Source organism: Corvus moneduloides, chromosome 2 (assembly GCF_009650955.1).
Source record: "Corvus moneduloides isolate bCorMon1 chromosome 2, bCorMon1.pri, whole genome shotgun sequence".
NCBI classification, from domain to species: Eukaryota; Metazoa; Chordata; class Aves; order Passeriformes; family Corvidae; genus Corvus; species Corvus moneduloides.
The window spans coordinates 56,306,144-56,328,757 of record NC_045477.1 but is presented as its reverse complement, the minus strand read 5'-3'; the positions used below and the strand labels follow the sequence as shown (position 1 = coordinate 56,328,757).

Here is a 22,614-nt window from a genome sequence, read left to right as displayed (position 1 = left end):
CCTGTGCACCTTTTACATTTGGCAGTCTGATATGGGAAGAGAAGGTCTGCGCTCTGACAGAATTCACAGATAAACCCTTTCGCTTGACAGAGCTACAACGACAGCAAAAAGCTTGAATTGAAACCTAAGAAAAAAATCATTTGGGAATGGTAGCAGGGATATTTCCTTACAGTAGCAGCTGCAAGGACACTAAAAGCCCTGTTTTTTCCTTACCTCACAGCCATCTACATGAGAGGTGGAGCTCTTCAGAATGTCTTTAAGAAGGGGCAGTAACTGCCCTCGTTTGATCTTCACCAGATCATCCAGTGAGAAGAGATGCAGCTCCTCTGTCAGATGGCTGGGGACCTGTTCAAATTCTTTCAGCACACTGCAAAGAGAAATAAAACCCAGTTAAAATTTAAAAAAGTTGTTTTTCAAGTGTATTTCCAGAATAAGCCTCTTTCACTTCTCTAGTCACATGGGGATTATACAAGGCAAGTTCATGCTATATCCTACCTCCCCTCCCAATTTGAGGTGGCTGTAATAAAAATTGGAAGGTTTGGGATTTAGAATAAATTATCTGCTTTAAACACGCATTCCTCAGGCTTTGGAGCTGCAATGCACAGTTATCCCAGCAATCCTTAAATAATGTGTAAAGGGTTCTCTCCTACCTCAGGAACAGTAGGCAAAAATCCCATACAGTATCTAATATAATAAGCTAGGCTTATTTATTTTCTTTGCAGAGAGAACTTTGAGTGGTTTTATCCTGCACAGGTCACTACTGGGTGAAAATACACTTGTGCTGAGCAGGTGAACACTGGAAATAGAGATATTGCTTTTAAACTATCACTGATGCAGATAGAAGGTACAATGATGATCCTAATACTTATTTCGGTAATGGAATCACAGGGAATTGAACAGAAGAGAGACAAAAACACATTTCTGCTTGAGTTTGGTGAACAACATGTAACTGATGCATAAAGAAGAGCTCGATGTCAAAGGGAAAACAGAACCTACTCTTATATCTTATTTTGCTTATACCTGCTCTTAAAAAGGTCAGCAATTCTGAAGTGATAGTCTTATTATTCACATGACTATGTATTAGTTATGCCCACAGTTTGGGAAGGTGAACACCAAAAATCTTTCACTTCTAGCAACAAGTAAGGCCATGTTTTGGCTTTTATCACTTCCGGTTACTACTACTTTCATATGAATATTTTTATAGAATAAACTGAATTTAGCATTATGACAGATTTCTGGAAGAAATCTTTAAATGCTTAAGGAACATACTTGTTAATTTAAAAAAACCCAACATTTTTAAAAGACAAATATTCTCAGAGAGATAAGTATCTTTGAGCTTTTAAGAATGAGTGAGAACCTAAGAGAGACGGAACAGGAAAAAATACACACCTAACTAAAATCATTCAACATTTAAAACCAAACTATATTACAACAAACAGCCACCACTTGTACTGCATTCAACATTTGCAGTGCAATAGAAGGCAGCTTTGTTATTGGAGCTCTCTAATGATCGTATCAACTTACTTAAAATGGCACCCAAATGCCTCTAGAGAAGAAGGCTCTATAAGCATGTCATGTACATTTTACGAAGCTATTTTTCATGCATTATCACAGTCCATACCTTTCAGCAAACCTGCAGGTTTTCAAAAGCTTTTTTAAATGAAAAAGCTGTTCTTGCACCTCCTAAAAGATGGAGGAGAAAAACAAAATCATTTTTAAATTAAAAGCATTGCATTTATATATTCATAAGTGAGGAACACCACTATTTGAGTCAGCAAGTACACCAAATGACACCTAATAAACTAAACTTTACACTTAGCCTAGAATTAAACAAATGGATTTTCTAATGCACAAAAGCCAAAGGCAGGCAAAGGCTATTTTTATTCCCTGACAAGTGAAGCAAGTCCTAATGCCAAAAATGGCTGCAGGTCTTGATGCATGCTAGACCCACATCTATGGAAGAACAGGTAAGTGTCTCCTCAGCCAAGAAGAGAACACATGCCTACTTGTAATCTTCAGCAGAACACTCTTCCAGAAGCAGTAGGAGGTACAGCTCTTACATAAGCTAAGGGTGTTTCCCCTAATGGCCCACAAAATTAAGGAGTCACTGAAAAATTACAGAACTTTCCAACAGCCAAAAGCCAGGAAGATGTAAATATTTACTGCAGGAGACCAACTCCCTAACATGAACTAAAACTGGAAACCACTAAGGAAACATCTCCCAAAGACAACAGGGCTAAGGAGACCTCTGGCACAGGTTGGAAATGCCTCCCTTTGCCCCCTTCACCTGAGGGAAAAGAGGGCAAGTCCCAGAACTGGTGATAGGATAAATCAGAAAAAAACAACCCTCCTCCTTACCACATACACACACAGGACATCCTGCCCTAAGGAATTCTTCCTGAAACTCTCAGACCCAGAAATTCCTAAAAAAAAATGGCCACACTTACCCTGACCCTGTCCATTTCTTTACTTTTTGTGTAGAGGGTTTTGTTAATACACGACACATTGAAAATGGGGTGCTGCCATATGCTGTCCAGTAGGTGTTTGGAGAAGTTGCACACATAGTATTTTTTGAAATCCCACTTGGAAAGTATTCGAGCAGGAATAGAAGACTGGGCATAGCTGTGGCAGCAGTCACAGAAGTATTTCCCCAGGTAGTCACAATAGCGGAGTCTCCTGATATATTCTGCAGGTAGACAGCAATGAAATTGTGAAGATTTTAAAAACTTATGGGACATAACTCTTGTCTGTATGTCTATTCTGTCTGAATAATTCATCTACTGGAATGAAGGGAAAGGGATTTTTTGTTTTATTTTTAAAGTGGGGGGTTTTATTACTGTGGTAAACACATGTACAAGGTTTATACTTGGCATTAAAACAAAGCTTTCCTCATTTCCACATTTGTTCAACTGATTATAATCATCAACGTAAGATCTTAGTGAAACCCCTGTTGCTTTACCCACAAAAGGAACACTAGATGAAATACACAACAAAAATACTTGCACCAATTTTGGAGTCATGTTTGTATAATACTTTTTTACATCAAGAGATTTGTGGGGTTTTTCCCAGCTATTACAGCATCTCCTATTTGCTCAAGTTAATGTGCCATCATCGATTGTTGATACTTTACAGGCCATAACAAACGCTGCTCTTGTGAGCTGACCCAGAACAAGACTTAAGTGCCACTTCAAAGATTTCTTAGGTAAGGTCTGTTTGTCAGTTCTCTAAATCATTGTGCTTTCAAGCAGTTCTCACAAAATATCAGAAACAAAAAAACCCCAACAACAACAAAAAACAAAAAAAGCAAAAAACAAAACAAAAATCAAACAAACAAAAAAAACCAAACCAAAAAACACACACAAAAAACCCCAAAAACAAACAAAAAAAGGCAAGATTTTTTGTGATCAAGATCACTAATGAAACAAAAACTTTTAAAGAGACACCCCAAAAGAACAAAACCACAGATTCCATAAGCTTGCATGAAGTCTCTTTTTAGAGACTTTTGGGAATGTCTAAATTGGCACAGTGAAAGAATTATTAAAAGTACCAACTATGTAAAATCAGCACTTTCCAGCCTGAAGCTTGCTTTTTTTAATAGTTTTTTTCTGTTTTGTGGTTGATTTTTTAAATTTTTATTGTGTATAAGAAGGACATCTATCAAATATTGTATTCTGTATTGTATGAAAAATTCCAGACGCTGGAAAGATCCCACTGTCTGTTTTACTGTTGCAGGCACATCCAACAATGAGATTTTCCTTCTAGCTCAGATAATTTAAAAATTGTGGTATATCTGTGTTGGTGAGGATTATAATCTGATGACTAGTACTTCATTTATTAGGGGATTTTTTTGCCAGTTTTGGTAATACTTACTGCTTTCTATCGGGGTTCCACAACCAACACATGTAAAGTTTTGAGCAGCCACCACTGCATCTCTCCTGTATACAAAAGCAAAGAGTTAGACCTTTCAGCACCAAAACCACAGTTTTAGTTAACATTCTTCCAAAGTGCAAAAGAGCTACACTGGCAACAGGGAGAATGTCCACCTCAGGGGCTGACTCCTACTCCTTCACATGAAGAAAGGAGATTCTGTAATGCTTGTTGAAATACCTAAATTATTTTCCACTTCTTAAGGTGGCATCAATATCATGGGGTTTGGAGATGGAAAATCCACATTTGCAATAGAAAAAGCAACTGAACCTGCAGTAACCCAGGAACAGCCAGTTTGCCTACTGTCTGCACTTAACAGCATTTGACATAGGGTGAAACAGCTATTTCCTCACACATGACCTGGTGCCTCCCCCCACTTCCTGAAAACCAGCTATCCATAAAATATTAGCAGGAAAGTGGGGAAAGTCAAGAATATTCTCCAGATACTGTCACAAAATGACATTTTCAGGAGCTAAGTACACTGCCACCGTAACACCAAAGAGTACGTGTATTATCACATGGAAAATTGCACATCCTGTGCCAATCACAGCGTGCCAAGAGTGGGAAAAAGATGCCATCTGTTTCCTAGTGAGGCTGGTGACAGACATTGCAGAAGGCTGTGCCATGCACCAGCTCTAGATATGTTCACAGATCATCTGCACGTGCACTAGATCCGTTAATCACCCAAGCTCCTTCCATCAGCTTTCCCCATCATATACTAAATGACAATGCCCAGATCCCTCAAAACTTACTTGACTGAAGGATGAATATTAAATATAATCTGTGATCTTGGTGGGGACCAGCCAGAAGATCCTCTTAACTTGGATATGATCTTTATTTCTTCAGCCAGATTCAAACTGGATTCAAGTTCTCTTGGAATTTCTTCTTTCAGCACAGACTATTGGGAAAGACAAGCTCATGAAGACAACCAGCCCATCAGCTAGACATAGGTTAAATGCTATGGGAGATGTTTATCTCCCTTTATACTCTGGTATTTTAAAGTTCAGTTTTCACCTGCATGTAATGCCCCCTCAGTCAAACTCCCTCATATCAGTCCCAGAAGAAAGCACATCCTGATTGTTCACAACTACACATTTTAAATGTGCTGAAAATTGCTAGAGAGAGAAGACATTTTCTAAAAATTTAGATAAAGTGAACTAAAAAACTGTAAGCACTCATCTGTATTTGTTTTCTTTTTTTTTTTTTTTTAATGTAGCTTCCTCCTTCTCCTAGCAGTGAAGCAGCTGCAGTGAGACCATGATTATTTGGGGAATTGAATAAAGAGCTCGTTGTTTTCAGATCAGACTCACTCTCTGCTTAGACGAGCTCAGGCAACCAGACAGCTGAACTGCAGAGTCTGTCTGCAACCAGTATTTTCTGAAAGCTCTGCACAACTCCTGGGCTGTTGCTTCAGCAGAATTGCTGCCTGGTTCAAAAGATGATCTGAAAGGTAAGGAATACTGTCAGTGAAAAACAGCAACATGTCATCGGAATCTCTGCTGCCTTTTCTGCATCCCTGAAAACTGTTCTCCCATTCCTTCATTCCTACCCTCTTTCTTTGATACACCCAGGCCCTCAAAGAGCCACAGACACCGCCCTCCAGCAAGACTGGGGGACCAGAGAAACACTGCGAAGCCAAGCATCAGAGACATTTGCTGTCAAGCAGCATTCCTTCCCCCTCCTTGAGAGGGCCCAATTTAACACTCCCACATCTTTCCCAGCCCCAGCCAGAAGAACCACAAGAAAACTGCTCCAGCAGAAAAGATAGTGCCATGGGACTATTAAGGATACACACCTTTTATCAGGGGCAACAGACAGATTTTCAAGGTCTTCAAGTTCTGCAATAAAGGAGAAAATTTTATCAAGCCATTTAAGAAACAAAGCATCTGTTACTCAGCACCATTTTAAATCTACTTTCTGTCTTACCACAGTGTCAGTTTCAAATATATTCATCTTTACAACATCCTTGTTGGATGTGGGAAATAACCTCAGCCTTAGTTGTAAAACAGGCATAAGGAGTCTTATCTCCTCTGCATATCTTTGACATGATGAAGAATACTCCCTAATACCTTTGCATCCTATAATCAACATCGGCCTGCCTTCAAGAGCTGAAATTGTAAGGAGAGACTAAGTGCCTGCTGGTCAAGGTCCAGCCAGAAGGCACTCAAATAATAATGTACAGAGCCAAGAGAGGCCACATTAATTTTTCTGGACACTGACAGATATTTGGAGACACCAATCACAAACATACCAGCTAATGCTATAAACACATTAGTAACAGGTGAGATTAATGCAATTAAAGGACACACTTCATTATGTTTACACAGACACGATATGCTTATGCCAACAAGGTGTTCACATTGGTAGTGTTAGTTTTGACCATGCTTATTGCTCTCAAGACAAATGTTTCCCCATTTATATATCTCAAAGTAACTCTTGCTACTAGGTATGCAGTCTTTTGGGAGTTTGTTCTTCATTTCTAGATCAGGGAAAGATGACAGGAAAAAATAAGTCTCTAAAACCAGAGAGAACAATAAAAATCCATTTGTTATCAGGAGAAGATAAAACAGAGGTTAAAAGCTGCACAGACTACTTTTAAGGGTTTCCATTTCTGTATGTCTAAAAACCAGAAGCAAACCAAACTAAACTCAGGATGCCCTAAGGGGAAGCAAAGCACATAAGAGAACAGACATTCTGCTCTAGTCCTGAAGCAGAGGGAGAGGCTGCCTAAAACTGAGTCAATTTGTTTCATTAGGAAATAATCATGTCCTAAATTCTCTCAAACAATGTTGCTATAGTGGACTGAGGTTGTGCCAGTTTCACACTTTCTTCATGCACATTGCTTTGGTTTAATCCTTAGACATAACTTCAGTCCCTCTGTTGGGTTTGCATGGCAAGATTTTGGTAGCAGGAGGGGCTACAGCGGTGGCTTCTGTGAGAAGCTGCCAGAAGCTTCTCCCATGTCTGAGACAGCCAATGCCAGCCAGCTCCAGAAGGGACACACACCATGGGCCAAGGCTGAGCCCATGAGCCATGGTGGTAGTGCCTGTGGGATAACAGAGTCAAGATGGGAGGAAAAAAACCCTGCACAGTTGCAGTTGGAGAGAGGAGTGAGAATATGTGAGAGGAACAGCGCCGCAGACATCAAGGTCAGTGGAGAAGGAGAGGCAGGAGGTGCTCCAGGCACCAGAGCAGAGATCCACCTGCAGCCTGTGGAGAAGCCCAGGCAGGGGCAGGAGGATGCCTGAAGGAGGCTGTGACCTAGAGGGAAGAAGCCCATGCTGTAGCAGTCTCCTGACAGGATGTGTGGGAAGTCCCAAGACATAGAAAAATTGGGAGTGAAGTTCAGCCCAGGAAGAAGGGAGAGGTGGGGGGGAAGGTGCTTTAAAATTAGATTTTATTTCTCATTACCCTACTCTGATTTGATTGGCAATAAATTTATTTCCCCAAGTTGATTGTTTTGTCTGTGACAGTTTTTGGTGAGTGATATCTCTCTGTCCTTATCCAACCCACAAGCATTTTGTTATGTTTTGTCTCCCTTTCCAATGGAAAAGGGAAGTGTCAGAGTGGTTTGGTGGTCACCTTGCCAGGGCCAGCTCACCACACTCTCAGACCAGAAAAGATATTCTTTCCTAGAAAGGAAATCCTGCAGCAGTCTGGTATTGCTGCATGTGCTGTAATAAGGAGCTACACATACATAATTGTTCCCATTTTCTCATGTTATTTCTCCTACAATAACATCTACTAAATCAAGAGAATTCCCAAACAATGGAATAGATTCAACTGAACAATAAATCTGTTTCTACAGTTACAATTTTAAAGTCTCACCAATAATTACATATTCATCCTCTGAGTCAGTGTGGCAACAAAATCTGGTAACCTCATGATGTGATGGTAGATGCACTGGGGAGCTGACAGGCAGCAAAGCACAGCCTGTCCAAGACAAGGACAAGATCAGTTAAACCTTTCCAGCATCTATAAGTAGCTGCAATTCTGTTTACATTTTTCATCACTTACCAAAACTTTAGCACACAGACTGCATTTATAGAGCAATTTTAGTTGTTTTTATACATACACAGAAGAGGCCAGTTCTTGGGAGTCTGTCATACAGTGCATGTCCTGCAGTTACTTAGCCAGAATCTTGTAGTGATAACCCCCAATTTTTTACATTACCAGTGGTGTCTCCCCTTCTCATGTCCAAGCACACCATTCATTTTTCCACAGAAGTCATGTAATTTAGACTTTAGACCTAAGATTCATCACTAAGATCTGTACTATTCAAGAGACTAAAATCTACTTAAAAATGCATGTGCTGACTCAAGCATTATAATGCCAGGAGTATTTATTATCTTGTCTTAAACTATATGTGAATGAATACTCTGGGAAGTCTCACTCAAACCAACTGCATGGCCTAATCTGCATACCACAGAAGCAAACACAAAAGGAAAGAGCCAAGCTGCAAATACTACCACCAAAAAAAAAAAAAATCCACAAAAAAAAAACCACTGGATTTAAGCAGAGAAAGAAAAACAGCCAGCTACAGGCACACTCTGTGGAGAGTCATGCTTGGCTTGTGGCATTTAAACCTTACATTTTCATTTTAATGTAAAAAATAATTATAATTAATAAAACACAGGTGTGAACATCCAAAAGGAAGTATGTGACCCACAGGAAAAACACTTGTGGCATAATGATCCTCAATGGACCCAGCTCTCCAGAGACTCAAGGAAGGTAACAGGATTTGGTTCCAAGCAATGCCCCAATTTATTTGGTATTTGCTTGCATGGAAACAAACAGCAAAGGTTTTCAGACAAGGTTATGTTCTAGATTAAGTAACTTGCCTTCATAACCACTGTCTGAAGAGGTAACAGAAGAATCAGACTTCTTCACTCCAAGGTAAGAAGATAACTCCGAATCAGTGTGATAGCTGCCATCTGATCCACTTGTTTCCTCCACACCCCAGGACTCTGCTTGCTGTTGGCTTAGGATATTACATTTCATTTTTTCTAGTGATGCTATAATCATATCTGCAACAAAAAAGTGTGCATTTTCCTGGACACAAGATTAAAATGCTCATTAGTACACAGCATATTTGATATTTAGTTAAGATTAAGTGGAATATATAATTTTTCCCCCGTACTTTTTCAACTCCATAAATAAAAATGTAAACATGCCTGACCTTTTATCTAAATTCAAAAAAACCACCCCAAGGGCAATCCAGAAACAATATGCAAAAGGCAACTGCCCAGATAATTGTCTCACCCTTGATTATAACATACAATTTACTTTTATCTTACCCATGTATTAGATAAAAATGAACTTGATTACATGACTAACTGATATATATGTATGCATTTCAGAGATGTAGTCTTCTAGTTACACTGCATTATTTAGTATGCAACCTATTTAACATGATTTAATTTCAAGACAATGTGTACAAGCAGTTTTGCACACATGCTAGCTGGAAGGGGCCAGAAGTGGCAAGTTTTGAATGGAGTGTAGATCTTCAGGTGGTGGGAAGTACAGGAGCTAGGAAAAGGTCTTCATGCGTTAAGAGTTAGGGCAGTGAAGTAGGGAATATGCAGTGAGATATCTTACACAGTCAGCTCAATGCTACATAGAAAGACTGTGATAAGAGTAAGTGGAAACCTGGCTGCCCTGGGCTTTCCACTGCCTTAAATAAAAGGTAGCTGTTCCAAAGCTTCACTGTAGCATTTCCAAACCACACAACCCTTCCTCATGATGACACTTGCCATCTTGCCTGCCCTGGTCACCCATTCTCTAGGAAAAGGGACCAATGAGACATCCACACAAATCTGGGGGTCCCTGTCCTAATATCACTGCTGCATCCCTTGGTTCCTGAGGTCTAACAGAGCATCCCACCAGCCCCCTCTGAGCTACTGCTGACGGCCTTGGCATAGGCCCCAGACCAGTCTCAGCACAAAAGTGGATACATTGTGGAGAGATAGTTGTACTCAGGCACCCGGGTGGAAACCCAGAGACACCCAGGATACTCTCCCTTTCTCCCCTCAACTACCATGTGCAAACCTAAACTTACATCTAAAAAGCTATGGCAGTATCCAAGGCTAGAGATTCTGAGTGCAGGATAATTAAAGCTTTGTAAAAGTGGCTTATGTTCAGAAAATTGTACCACTCGACATCAGTATTCATTACATCCCCTCAACTTGTATGGGAACCATGAAGAAAAACATCAGTGTTTAGGAATAGCTAAATCCTAAGGAGCTCAACAGACAGCACAGCTTTCTCACTGCTCACAGACAAATACATGTAGGCAAGATTAATCTCAGCATTAGAGAGCACCCAAGTCCCTGTGGGTGTTTGGAGAGACTTTTATATTTTCCCCAACACTAATTAATATTACTTGCTTGGTGCACAGTTTCTCCAGAGACAACTTTCAGTGAACTTTAAGAGTCCAGGAATTTGCTATCTTTCCACTAGCAAAGAAATAATTAAAAAGCTCTTTCTCCTTTTGGGAGAGATCTCTTACTCTGAAGATTCAAAAAGTCTCAAATTAGTGGCAGAGCACAGCCTATCAGCATGCCCTGCTGATAAAAGCAATTATGAGCATATCTGAGAGAGCTGCATTGCAAGATGAAACAGAATACAGTGACTCCTGTACTCAGCATGACTATCAGCTCTCAGCTCTGCCTACTGATAGATCCCTCACCCTACAAAGCAGTCCCAACTCAACTGTGACACACCAACTTTCTCATTTCTGTTCCCTCCCACTCACATCAGTGGAAAACCCCTTTAAGATTATCTGACCCATTTCCTTCCTGGCACACAACTACAACTCCAGAACTTGCTGAAACCACAGATACCTTAGTTTTCAGTCCTAAAGTTCAAAGAGATTCTTTCACAAGCTAAAAGTATTTGGAGTTTTGTGGGGTTTTGCTTGGTTGGTTTTTTTTTAATGGAAGCCTTGCTCATAATGGACTGAGCTCTCACTATCTTTTAACCTGTAATCCCATCAACCCCCAGTCTCTGCACAGTGGTAGTAGCTGATAAAATCTTGCCTCACTCAACACTCAGATTGTGGTTTCTAATCCAGATACCTACTCACTGGTCTCCTGGTGTCTGAAAGCAAATTACTTTTGGTTTAGGTCCCACATTACAGACTGAGAAACTTCATGTCCTTTCTGAAACACCTTTCATAAAAAGCAACATGAAAAGCTAGTTCAAGTTTGTTGAGTTTTAGTGTGTGATTTATTGAGTGGGTTTAGTTGTCTGAAGTGCACCTTACGGATGCTGAGAGCTTCAAATCAAATGCAGAACTAGCCACTCCAGTAAAACCAGTGTTGTGCACAAAGGTGATTACCTCTTGAGCCCAGGACATGGGACCACATGCAAACAGTCCAGCAAAAAAAATCTCCTTTTCTAGGCACATTTTTAAAGCTCTTCTATATTAAATCCTACTCATTGCAATCCATTAACCCCTCTTTTTCCACTGTTGGAAAACATTGACATTTAGCACACAGAGTTATGTGTGGCAGTAACTCTTTGACAGCAAATCTCACATGCTCATCATAAGCACACACACAGAAAAACCCATCCTCTCCCCACCTTTTGACAGTAAAAGCATGAGGTAAATCCCATCCATATGTATGCAGCTGCAACAAATTCTATGCAACATTCTAATATAACTTAAAAGTTACTAATGTTAAAGTTTGTTTTCAAGGAATGTGTGCGGAAATGATGGAATGAAACGGAGAATTGTACATTGTTCCTATATATATTTCCATTATTTTTAAATAATTAAATTGTTTAATTAATGGGTCAAGAGTAGAAAACAAATTATGAAATGGCATTTTATATTTGTAGGTTCACTCATAGAGGGCAAGAAGAGGGAAAATAGTGTATTCGTGAAGATTAGTACATCTATCAGGAAGTTCTTTGAGAAATACCTCTTGTCATTTGTTTTTGCCACAATAAAACGTAAAAAACATTATGACAATAACATTTGTTGTCCTCACCTTTTCCACATCCTCTGGAAGCATGCAGATGTCCTGCAATGAACGATTCAAGGGTATAGCACTTATGTTCAAAGAGGAAGTAGAACCTGTGGGTATAACAAGAACTTTTATTAGTTACTTCTTTCTCTGCAGCTCCCACAATGCATGCACAGTGACTTCCAGAAAGCAAAGCAAACTTTTTTCCCCAAAACTGAACACTATGGAGGCTGGAGGCTGTGGTGGAAGCTAAGGAGGAGAAAAATGAGAGAAACACGGCATTTGAACCACTCTGGCAACCTGAAGCATGAACAGCAACTACCAGAGAAACACGGTTTAAATGCTGTGCTGTGATAGCACCACTGCATTCCCACACCAGTTCTCTCCAAGCAATGGCCTGAGCTGCTGGGGACAGCCACAAACAGAACCTGAGGCTGGACTGGCAGCGATGCTCTGCAGCTGGTGACACAGCCAGCTAACATTGCACTCTGCTCATTCAGAGTTGCTGGAAGAAACACAAATCTCACTGCTGTCTGGGCATGCAGAGAGATGCACCAGCTTTAAAAGATTCACCATATCACTTCTAACATTGTGTAACTACAATAAGCTTGGAAAACATTTTGCCATTATGTTTCTATACCCTAAGGAAGTCTCGCTCCTGCTTCCAAACTCAACCCATACTGAATAGTTGTATGTCCAGTATTCCTTGCTTCCCAGAAGTGCAGTTTTGTCACTGATGAGTATATGAAATAAAATTTATCTCTTTTTCCCCGATAAGAGCTTTTCACTGTACAGCAGAGCACACATCGTGTTTAATGGTGTTTACTACCTCTTCTTGGACTTGAACTCACACTGTTTCTGTTTCACTCTCATGATGTTTACAGGATAAAACAGACCATATGTCGTGGCAAATGGCCACCACACAAACACCATTTAAAGCCTTTGCAAAGAGCACATCTTAATCAATGGCTTTTTATTTTTAAAAAATGCCCTTCCTAATTTTGTTTAAAAGTCACAGACAGGCTAAAGAGTTCCCACAAAATATGATCATAATTTATGTAAACCTTTTCTCCAACTAAGGGGCACTGACTCCCAGGCTTAGTTTGAATTATTTATATTACCTTACTTAAAGAAACACTTCCCTGAGCATCGATGACATCAGGCTAGAAAGTCAATACTGTGCTTGAGCGTAGCGACACAGAAGGAGTTTTTGTACAGAATTATTAATACCTCTATTGTGTATACCATGAAGGAAAAACTCACAATATGACTTTTCAAAACAGATTCAATGGCCTAATTAAGTTATTTTCATACCTACCTGATGATTCATCTTAGTAGGTAAACTCTATAGCTTGATAAAGACTACGTTCTCATCAGTTAAGATAACAAACACTACTCTCTAGACTAAAAACAATAAGCAGAAATAAGGAAATGGGAAAATTATTCCTTTCTCTTTAAAACGTAAGACACAATTCATCTTAAATATAATTTTGAAATCTAATGGGAGCTCTCTCCTTTGCTTACATCTTGCATCCCACTTGTATCTTTAAGTAAAAAGAATGTAAAAGAAGCACAGGGAAAAAGCCCAGCACATCCAGCAATGGGATGCAGCTCTGGGTCTGATGCAGAAAAATTATCTGGTTGCCTTTCTGCTCCTGAACACTGTTGCCAGGAGGCTGCTGGGGCTGCAGAAAGAGCCCTAAGAGCCAGAGAAGGAAGTGGCCTTGATGTGCATAGGGGTTAAAAGCAAGAACAAGCCTGTGAACTGTCAGTGACACACCAGCCACAACAAAGCCCCCAGAAAACACTGAACTCAGTCACAAGCTCTTCATTAACAGTTACAAAGCCTTTTCAAAAGGTTGAGTAAGGGCCATTCTCTGGTGGTCTCACACATACGAACAAGGCCTTGTAGGAATTTCAGGGGACCAGCAGAAAATCCCACTAAATAAAAATTAAATCCCACTGAAAAAAAAATTTATTCTGATTTAAGTGATATTACATAATTTTCTTGTATCTTGTGCATCCCTCAGCAATTCTCCTGGAAGAAACCATCATCTCTGAGATAGCAGTCAAAAGAATAGCAAGTCATGAACTGCTATTGTGTAATTCCTGCCCTCAAATTAGGCATTATATGTTTATTCTTTTTCATTTTGCTATTCACTTTTCACATCCCCATAGTACTGGATAGTGCAGGAGAGAATGAGACCTCATTACCCAAGCTACCCAGTAGCAAGTTAAATGGTTAAAAGCAACAAGGAATGAAGAAATGCAGAAGTTTTCACTTTGTACAGAAAAGGCCTGAGTCTAAGGCAGACAGAACACACCACATTGTTGAGTGTCCAACAGGATCCTACCTCCTACCAGGGGTATATTTTAGTAAAATCAAGGATGTTCTTCTTTAGTCACCTGGCTGCCAGATTCCTTGCTCCCTTTGTTTTCTGGAGAGCCAGCAGCGCTGCTACCCCAACACAAGCTTGTGACACATCTGACTCGTGCCAGAAGGTCGAGTCACGCACAATGTATTTGTTCTTATGCACGTGCCTCACAGTCCCAGCTGACCCTGAGAGCCTGGGCTGTGTTTTCCAGACCCAACACGTGTGACTGCCTTCAGCCAGCCCCAACTGCTGGGTGCGGTTTCCTTCTCCCTGACGGGCACTTCTCAAAGGCACGGAGCCAACGCAACATGCAGCAGACGGAAACAGCCATCATCGTCACATATGAACTGTTGACGACAGCCTGTCCTGGATGACAGAGATGTTATTAAGAGCACACAGTCCTGCAACGGCACGTGCCTGTTGGAGACCTTGCTCCAACTTACACCTTGGAGGAGCTCCAGGTGAATAGCTAGAAAGGATCAGAAATTGGAAGTGGAGGTCAGTGGAGCATCACTGCTAGGACTACTACTCACCAAAGGGACAAGAAAAAACCCAAATCAAAACAAACCAACAAAACCTAGCCTTTGTAATATTCTTTTATAATACAAAAGCAGGATGAACACTCCCTGCTCTTTGCTTTTACTCCAGTAGAAAAATGAGACCTCAGTTGCAACATTTTTCTGAAGCCTATAATCTATCATCATAGAATGGTTTGGGTTGGAACGCACCTTGCTCCAAAGCCCCTGCCATGGGCAGAGACACCTCCCATTACACTAGGTTGCTCAAAGATCACTCACTAGACCAAGTTGGTCAAGACCCCATCCAACCTGGCCTTGAACACTTAAAGGGACAGGACATCCACAACGTCCCTGGGCAACCTGTGTCAGTGCCTTACTACCCTCACAGTAAAGGTTTTCTTCCTAATATCTAATTGCCCTTCCCATTTTTGTAAGTCCCCCTCTAAGTACTGGAAGGCTGCTACAAGGTCTCCCTGGAGCCTTCTCCAAGCTGAACAACCCCAGCTCTGTCTGTCTTCATAAAAGAGGTGCTCCATCCACCTGAATTTATTTGTGGTCCTAAACTAAGTCCTTAGATACAACTAACACCCTTTATACACAAAATGCAAATACTTAATCTTGCTGTACCAAAGGCTGCTACTGTCAATACTAGGTGTTAAACTGGAGGGGACTGTTCTGCTGCCCCAGCCAAAAGGCAGGGACTCCAGCCTGCAGCCCAGGAAGACTGGCACATCTCATGGAGGCAAACATACAGCCCCAAGGCCAGCCCAGCTGCTCCCCCAGCCATCTCAGGGGCATGTGCTGAACTTTCCCACTGAACAGCTCCTCACCTAGTAGGGGCCTGCACTGCCCAGAGCCCCCTTACACTGCAGGGACAGGGGGCACCCTGCTCAAAGGGCACCCTCTGCTAGCAGCCATCAGCCAGTCCTCTTCACAGACAACACACAGGAATATCCATATGGTTGGAAAACTGGTGAGAGGTGTAAGGAATCTGTTCTATATCACATGGGGGTTTGTCGCCCCAAGACCTCCAACACTTGGAAAGGGGAAAAGGAAAAACAGTCCCACTCCAGAACAAGCCAATTCAGTCACAACAAACTGAATGTTAATGCTCTGCCTCCAAAATCCCAGCATCCGAGGACTCCCTCTCCTCCAGCTCCTGCCAAACACAATATGACCCAGGGAGCCCACACACACCAATGATTCATTACTCAGTGCCCCAATCCATGCTATCTGCTAGGAGGAAAAGGGCAACAGTGAAGACAAGATAAAGCTGGTAGAAAGTTCATCCAGTGGATGTTCTACATTGCTCACGGCTCAGCAATTTTTACATTTTATCAACAGCTGAACATTACAAAAGCATTTCTGCATGCTGAGAGATGCCTACTGCAAGCGTGAGCGTCTCCCATTTTACCGAGTCCAACCCTCTGGTTCTCCTCGGTTTTTAAGCTCTTTCTCCCCTCTCTCCTATTTTGAAGGACAGCATTTGTCAAATTTGCAATTACCATAAATAAGGCCCACTTCAATTACAGTTGTCTTTCCTAGCACAGAGATCTTACAACAAAAATGCAGCTGTAAAGTTACCTGTTGGATTGACTGGCTCTGACTGGGAAGGGCCACTGGGAGAATCACTGTCACTGTTGCTGAGAGGCGCAGGCTCCACAGCATAAGGGTATTCCACTAGATCTGCTTTACCAACGGTTGAATCTGGAAGCAATCTCGTGAAAGCCAAGTCTCTTTCAGGGGAGGTATAAGATTCTTTTCCAGAATGCAAAACAGCGGATGTGACGGTGCCGCCTGTTAATGTCACTTGGGTAAAGCAGTCACGCTTCAGAGGGGACATGCCCGAAAGAGTGAAACCACTCAAGGAGGAAGCAGCAGGATCTCCATCAGTATAATGGGGACAGGAGAAAGTATCCAGCGAAGGTTTGGGGGAATCACAGTCTGCGTTGTTCCAACATGCCCGAGGCCTTGTAAACCGAATGTCTGTTTGTGCACAGGCAGAGTTGTGATGTGCAGAATCACTGTCACTGTCATCACAGCTATCCCCGGTGCTGCTTTCTTCCCACTGTTCCACATCACTATCCGGATGCTCAGCTGCCTGCATTGTGCTCTGCTCCAACACCAAAGACGGCTTCAAACCAGATGCATTTAAAACAGACACAAGAATGTCTTTGATAGCTTCCGCACTGCCTGGGTATGATCCAAAACTTCCAGCATGTCCAATCACTGCTGGCCTTGAAGATTCATCTGTTCAGAAAATAGAAGAAAACGAGGTTAGGAAACAATACTAAGAAAAGGTTAATACACAGCATGAAGAAAATGCATATTGTTTTTTACACATGTGAGAAGACAGTAAACAACTGAATTCACTCACCACTTACTGCGGCCTCTTCCTGCAAGAAAGCTCTTGCTTTCTGCACTCAGGAACCAATTCTGTCATTGATAAAGGCTATGTAATAAACCAACAGTAAAGTATTCTGCTGCTATCCAAACACAATTAGCTAAGACTTTAATGGTGACTGATTGTCAGTGTGCTCAAAAACATCACCGTTCTACAAAACAGGATAACAAAACTATTACTAATACAGGTACTGATCCTACTGCCAATAGAAGAGAAGATTACATTATAGCGAGACATATGGAAGATAATAGAGCAGGAGGAGTAACAAAAAATACACTCAGTAATACACAGTCAATGTGCTTGTGTGTTTCAGCTCAGTCAGAGCAGAAATGGCTAAAGTACACTTCAGTCCATAATTCATGGGGTGGCAACACTTAGACAAAACCACAGCAAACTTAGCTCTGTCACAGCAAGATCATTATAATGCCTCTGAAAGAATCAAAAGCACTGCCAAGGTCCTAAGTGATCTACTGCAAAACTGTAGGTCAACAGAAAATGGAAAAACTGCTTTTAGTGGCAGACATAGCAACATTAGCAGGACACAGAAGTATGCACTGCAACCAGTAGCTTTTGAAGGATAATATGAACAACAAAACTATACCTTGAAGAAAACAAAATAAATTTAAAAATCCCAAAAATAAACAAACAAAAAAAATCCTCAGAGGAACTGCCATAATCCAAATAACTGAGAGATTAGACACAAAGTTAAAGAAGAAAGATCGACCACATCAACACAATGAAGTTAACAACTATCTCCTTTGGGGAAGATAAGTCACTTGTAAAATTCTAAGAATAGATGCAATCAAGAAGAATCACTTCCAGGACAAAGAACTCCTAGTTAGGACCACGAGGAATGTTAAACACTGCTGGTGAAAAAGCAGCAAGTGTTGCACACTGCAGACTTTGCCCAGAGGTTGCTCTCATTGGAAAACAGTAAACTTCTCCATGAGTGTCTCACCTGGAAGCCTGCATGCACTCAAACTACATGATAAGAGACTTTACTACTGAAGGGATCAAAACCAAAACAAAAAACCCGTGTATTTTGGAACAGCAAGTCCTTATAAAGACCAGTGCTCATCAAGAAAAAGCTGAAAAAAACGAGAACATCACATAAAAGATATACTGCAAGAGCTGCTAGCAAAGCTATCCTAGTAAAGCTAGGTCAAAATCAGCCAGCCAGCATATGTTAGTAATAGGGATCAGTCACCTGCCACTTACCAGAATAAAGCTCTTGCAGAAATAGCAGCAAAACTGCCACATTTTACCGGCTGCACTTGCAAAGAAACATCTTGCCAATGCAGCCAGCCATGGCAGTATAAGGACAGGAATGGGAAAATTAAAACTAGCTGACTTTCAAACAAACATTTCAGTCTTTTCAGGAAAAGAAAGCTATTTTGGTAACTACTGGCACTTTGATTGCACAGGAATACTTTAATTTGGGATGTAAACATCATCTTCTCTGTGCAAAACAAAACATTTAGTGTTATAATCAAAAAATCATAAAATTTTATGGGCTGAAAGGCTCCTGAAAGATCACCTAGTTCCAACTCCCCTGCTATGGGTGGGGGGACACCTTCCAGTAGACCAGGTTGCTCAGAGTCCCATCCAACCACGCCTTGAACACTTAAAGGGATGAGGCATCCACAACTTTCCTGGGCAACCTGATCCACTCTCACATGAAAAATGTCAGCATTAACTAAAATGACGAAACTACCATTAAGAGGCAAAAATCACCCATGCTTGCAAATTGTAAAATGTATATTAACGTTGTACCACCCTCAAAGCCAATACGCAAAGAACCCTCTTCAAACAAATTAGACTCGGTTAGTACAAACAAACATCGATAGCTTTTGCTAGCACTACAAGCACCAGCTAAACTTCCCAGAGGGAAGCAATTTGGAACAAGCTGGCATTACCTGAAAGGACAGAGATTTGAGGTGTTGGAGCAAGGCAGCTAATCCTCACTGAGGGATTTGAAGAACATGCTGAGTCGGTGAACGCCACCTTTAGGCTTTCGTGGTTTAACTACAAGGAGAACAGAGAGGCAGACAATTTGGTTATAAGATAACAGCACTCTGCTAATGATACCCTCAGTCTCACAGTCATGCCAGCAGAAAGAACACTGTTCTGAAGCATGCTGACAGTCACCTAACTAGTGCCTACATTTCTGGCTGCCTGAAAATCTCCCCAGAAGCACGCACTGTCTGGAGAGCGCTGGCATCTCAGCTCTGCACCTCTCAATTCACTCCAGAAGGCAGGTGACCAAAACAAACTCTCCACAGCAGGAGGATTAAACATGTGCATAAGGCACAAATGAGACAAAATGCTGGATAGGATGTCTGTGTATCTACCAAAACAACAGCAATAGAGTAGAAAAGAATTCAAGGAACCACCAATCTGTATCTGGAAGCATTGGCCTATTTAGATGTATAAATCTATGAGGCTCCAACTCCATAAATATCTGATCCACGTGCTGCTTGATCTCCCAGCTCTAACAACTGGGAGGAAGTGTGGTCACATTACCTAATTTGATAGAACACAATACATGTGGTTCACATCAGCAACGTGACTGACCCAGCACAAAGCAAGAGGTGACACAGATAGATAATACTCAACCTGGCATAAGAGCCTGCCAGTATAAGCTGACCAAAATTCTGAATACATTTGAACTCCCTGAGCAGGTTTATACCAGATCAGCACTTCACTTTGTGCAGTCATGACGCTTCCAATTCAGTATTTCTACCCTCAAGCTGGATTTACCATACTGTCAAACCAGAGTAAGCTGAACCACGGAAGCAATTTAGTGCAGATACTCAGGGGCTAATTCCAACAAGAGACTATGATATACTGAGGATAGCAAAGCAACAGGTATCCTCCCTAAGCTCATCAATTCCTTGTGAGGACCTAAAATTTGTCCCCCCACCTCCCTACTGCCTCAAGTATGTCATGGACCTGCAGAGCACATCACAGAAACCAGGGAAATGAAAGGGATGCCCTGCTCCTACATGCACATCCTTAAAAAGCACTTAACCAAGGTGTTGTGCCTTCTCCCCATAGCAGTGAGAATGTCTGCACACTGAAGTACGAACAGGATTCCTCTCAGCCTCTCCTGCACACTGTGATCCCATACAAAGAGAAGGGAGTTAAAGGCGTACTGTCCTTGGCCAACCTGAGTTGTTGACCTCTACACTTCCTACGTGGAAGACTGAGGTGACTCAGAGTACAGATCTTGTCCAGATACGCTTCAAAGCCACAGAAAGCAGAAGGACTTAAAACCCGCAGAGAATTTCCCTTTTAATGGAGAATAACGTTTCAAGCCAAAAATAGTATGTTTAATTTAAAATATTTAGCATTTGATTATGCTAATTCTTAAAAAAAATACTCTCTTCAGTATCTGCTAGTGTTTTCTATCTTTTCCTCCTCTGCACTACTTTTGAGAAATTGGCATGCAGGCAGGCTTTATCCATATAAATATCATATTGTCAATATCAGCGGATAAAGTAGGAAATATTTTAAAATTATTTTATTAAATTTAAAAAAATTGTTTTCAATACCAGCAATTAACAGACTCTACCTCTTAGGATGCAAGTATCCCAACTGCCCAACAGCTGGATAAAGGCAAGTATTTTATCAGTAAGCACAGCTATTAAGGGTGTTGAGTTTTAAGATTTTTATCTTTTTTTTAAACAATGCTCCCATCTCTCGGTTCTTATCAGAATGGTCTGAGAATTCAGGTAAGATTCCCATTTCCTTTCAAGATGCTATGACTATAACTACATCACAGAAAAATTTAAAAAGCCACAAAACCTCCCCACGAACAAACGCAAAAAAAAAAAAAAAAAGCGATTAAAGAGCAGTGATAAGGAAATACAACAACAACAAAAGCGCATGGAAAGCACAACACGCTGCCATAACCAATAAAACCCACTGACAGTTTGACACCTTCCTAGTATAAGAGAAGTCTGCCTTTTCCTCCCCCGCCTCTAATACTGGGACTGTGTTTCCCAAGCTAACTCCACCAACATTTTAAAATAATTTACTACACCCACCGACAACTAAAAGCTGGTTTTTGAACCAAACTAACCAGCACACTGAGCCACCATTCACAGGTCTCCCTTGCCTCACCTTTCCAGAGTAGGGGTGCTTGAAGACTTCTGTTCTGCTGAAGCTGGTGAGCGCTACTGCATGGAGAGACATAGTGGGAAAGCTTTCATTTTTTGGTGTTGTTAAGTACCTGGAAGCAATAGAGAATTACAGTCACCGCCGCGTTATCCGCGGTTCTCCATCTGTTTTGCAGACTCGACAGTTAATACTCTGAACTGTTTTCCGTCCTGACCTGGCATGCTTATAGAAGCTTACCGAAAAGCAGAGCTCAGCAACAATGGAAATGTGCTTTTAAAAAGCGCCTAACTCAGAGATGGGGTTTTTTGTTTGCCTGTTTGTTTTTAAGTAACTCAACAGGAACGCCTTCCACATGGATAGGAGGAAGACTACTGATCTGTGGTACTTCACAGATTGCAGTAAAAGGAGGAAGAGACGGAGAGCAGTGGGCAGCAGCAAAGCCCCCGTGCTCCGCCTCTGCAGCAGAGGCTGCTCCCCCCACGCCGGGTACCAGGTAGGGGCAGGCAGCGGCGATGACAAACGCCGGCGATGTCCCCGGGACGCCGCGCAGCCCTGCGCAGGACAGGGCTCAGCTGCCGCGCGGCTCGGCAAGCGCTGCATCCGGAGGGAGACCCCGGCACATCCCGCGGCCCCAGCCAGGAACGCCGTGCTCCCCGCAAGGCACCGACCGCTCTCCCGCCCGGCCGCGGCTCCCCGCTCCCACCTGCAGCCGCGGCTCCGGCGCCTCCCGTCCGCCGGGCCGCCGCGCCGACGATGCCAATGCCTCCTCCTGCCCGCTCCACGTCCCTCCCTCTCTCCCTCCCACTCTCTCTCTCGGCCCGCCTACCCCCCCTCCCTCTCTCCCTCCTACTCTCTCTCTCTGCCTCCCTACCCCCCTCCCTCTCTCCCTCCCGCCCGTGGTGGGGCCCAAACCAAAGGACCCCGAACAAACCTAAACAAGAAAAAAGTGCCGCCGAGGAGCAGCGCTGGGCTCTCCGCTTGTCTGGTTTGGAGAACGGGAGGCTGACAGCCAGCGACCTCGTTGCTCTTTGCAGCTTCCTGAGGAGGGGAAGTGGAGAGGGAGGGGCTGAGCTCTTCTCGCTGATACCCAGCGACAGGACGCGTGGGAATGGTTCAAAGCTGCTCCTTAAGTTTATACTGGACACTGGGAACCGTTTCTTTGCTGAGAGGAACGGCGTTCCTAGAGGTGGTCAATGCCCCAAGGCTGTCCGTGTTTGAGAGGCATTTGGACAACGCCTTTATCAACATGCTTGAACTTGGGCAGCCCTCAATTCCTCAGGCAGTTGGACTAGGTGATC

At 42.2% G+C, this 22,614-nt stretch overlaps 1 protein-coding gene across 3 annotated transcripts in view; it reads right to left on the bottom strand.

Moving 5' to 3' along the window:
* RUBCNL (rubicon like autophagy enhancer) overlaps window positions 1-22,343 on the bottom strand; it is a 33,462-nt gene extending 11,119 nt beyond the window's left edge. Inside the window, exons 1-15 of one of the 3 annotated variants that reach the window (XM_032099769.1) lie at window positions 22,248-22,343; window positions 21,320-21,428; window positions 19,111-19,219; window positions 16,375-17,040; window positions 11,922-12,007; window positions 8,769-8,979; window positions 7,756-7,860; window positions 5,723-5,765; window positions 5,238-5,370; window positions 4,680-4,825; window positions 3,871-3,935; window positions 2,448-2,686; window positions 1,622-1,683; window positions 214-367; window positions 2-92 (exon numbers count right to left, since the gene is read on the bottom strand). In XM_032099769.1, the coding sequence (XP_031955660.1) occupies window positions 2-92; window positions 214-367; window positions 1,622-1,683; window positions 2,448-2,686; window positions 3,871-3,935; window positions 4,680-4,825; window positions 5,238-5,370; window positions 5,723-5,765; window positions 7,756-7,860; window positions 8,769-8,979; window positions 11,922-12,007; window positions 16,375-17,040; window positions 19,111-19,219; window positions 21,320-21,391 (2,182 nt within the window). In that variant the 5' untranslated portion in view covers window positions 21,392-21,428; window positions 22,248-22,343. Of the gene's footprint in view, window position 1; window positions 93-213; window positions 368-1,621; window positions 1,684-2,447; window positions 2,687-3,870; window positions 3,936-4,679; window positions 4,826-5,237; window positions 5,371-5,722; window positions 5,766-7,755; window positions 7,861-8,768; window positions 8,980-11,921; window positions 12,008-16,374; window positions 17,041-19,110; window positions 19,220-21,319; window positions 21,429-22,019; window positions 22,098-22,247 lie in introns of those variants that run through there. The other 2 variants (XM_032099767.1, XM_032099768.1) reach the window with 2 other exon arrangements.
* Between the last annotated feature and the right edge of the window lie 271 nt (window positions 22,344-22,614).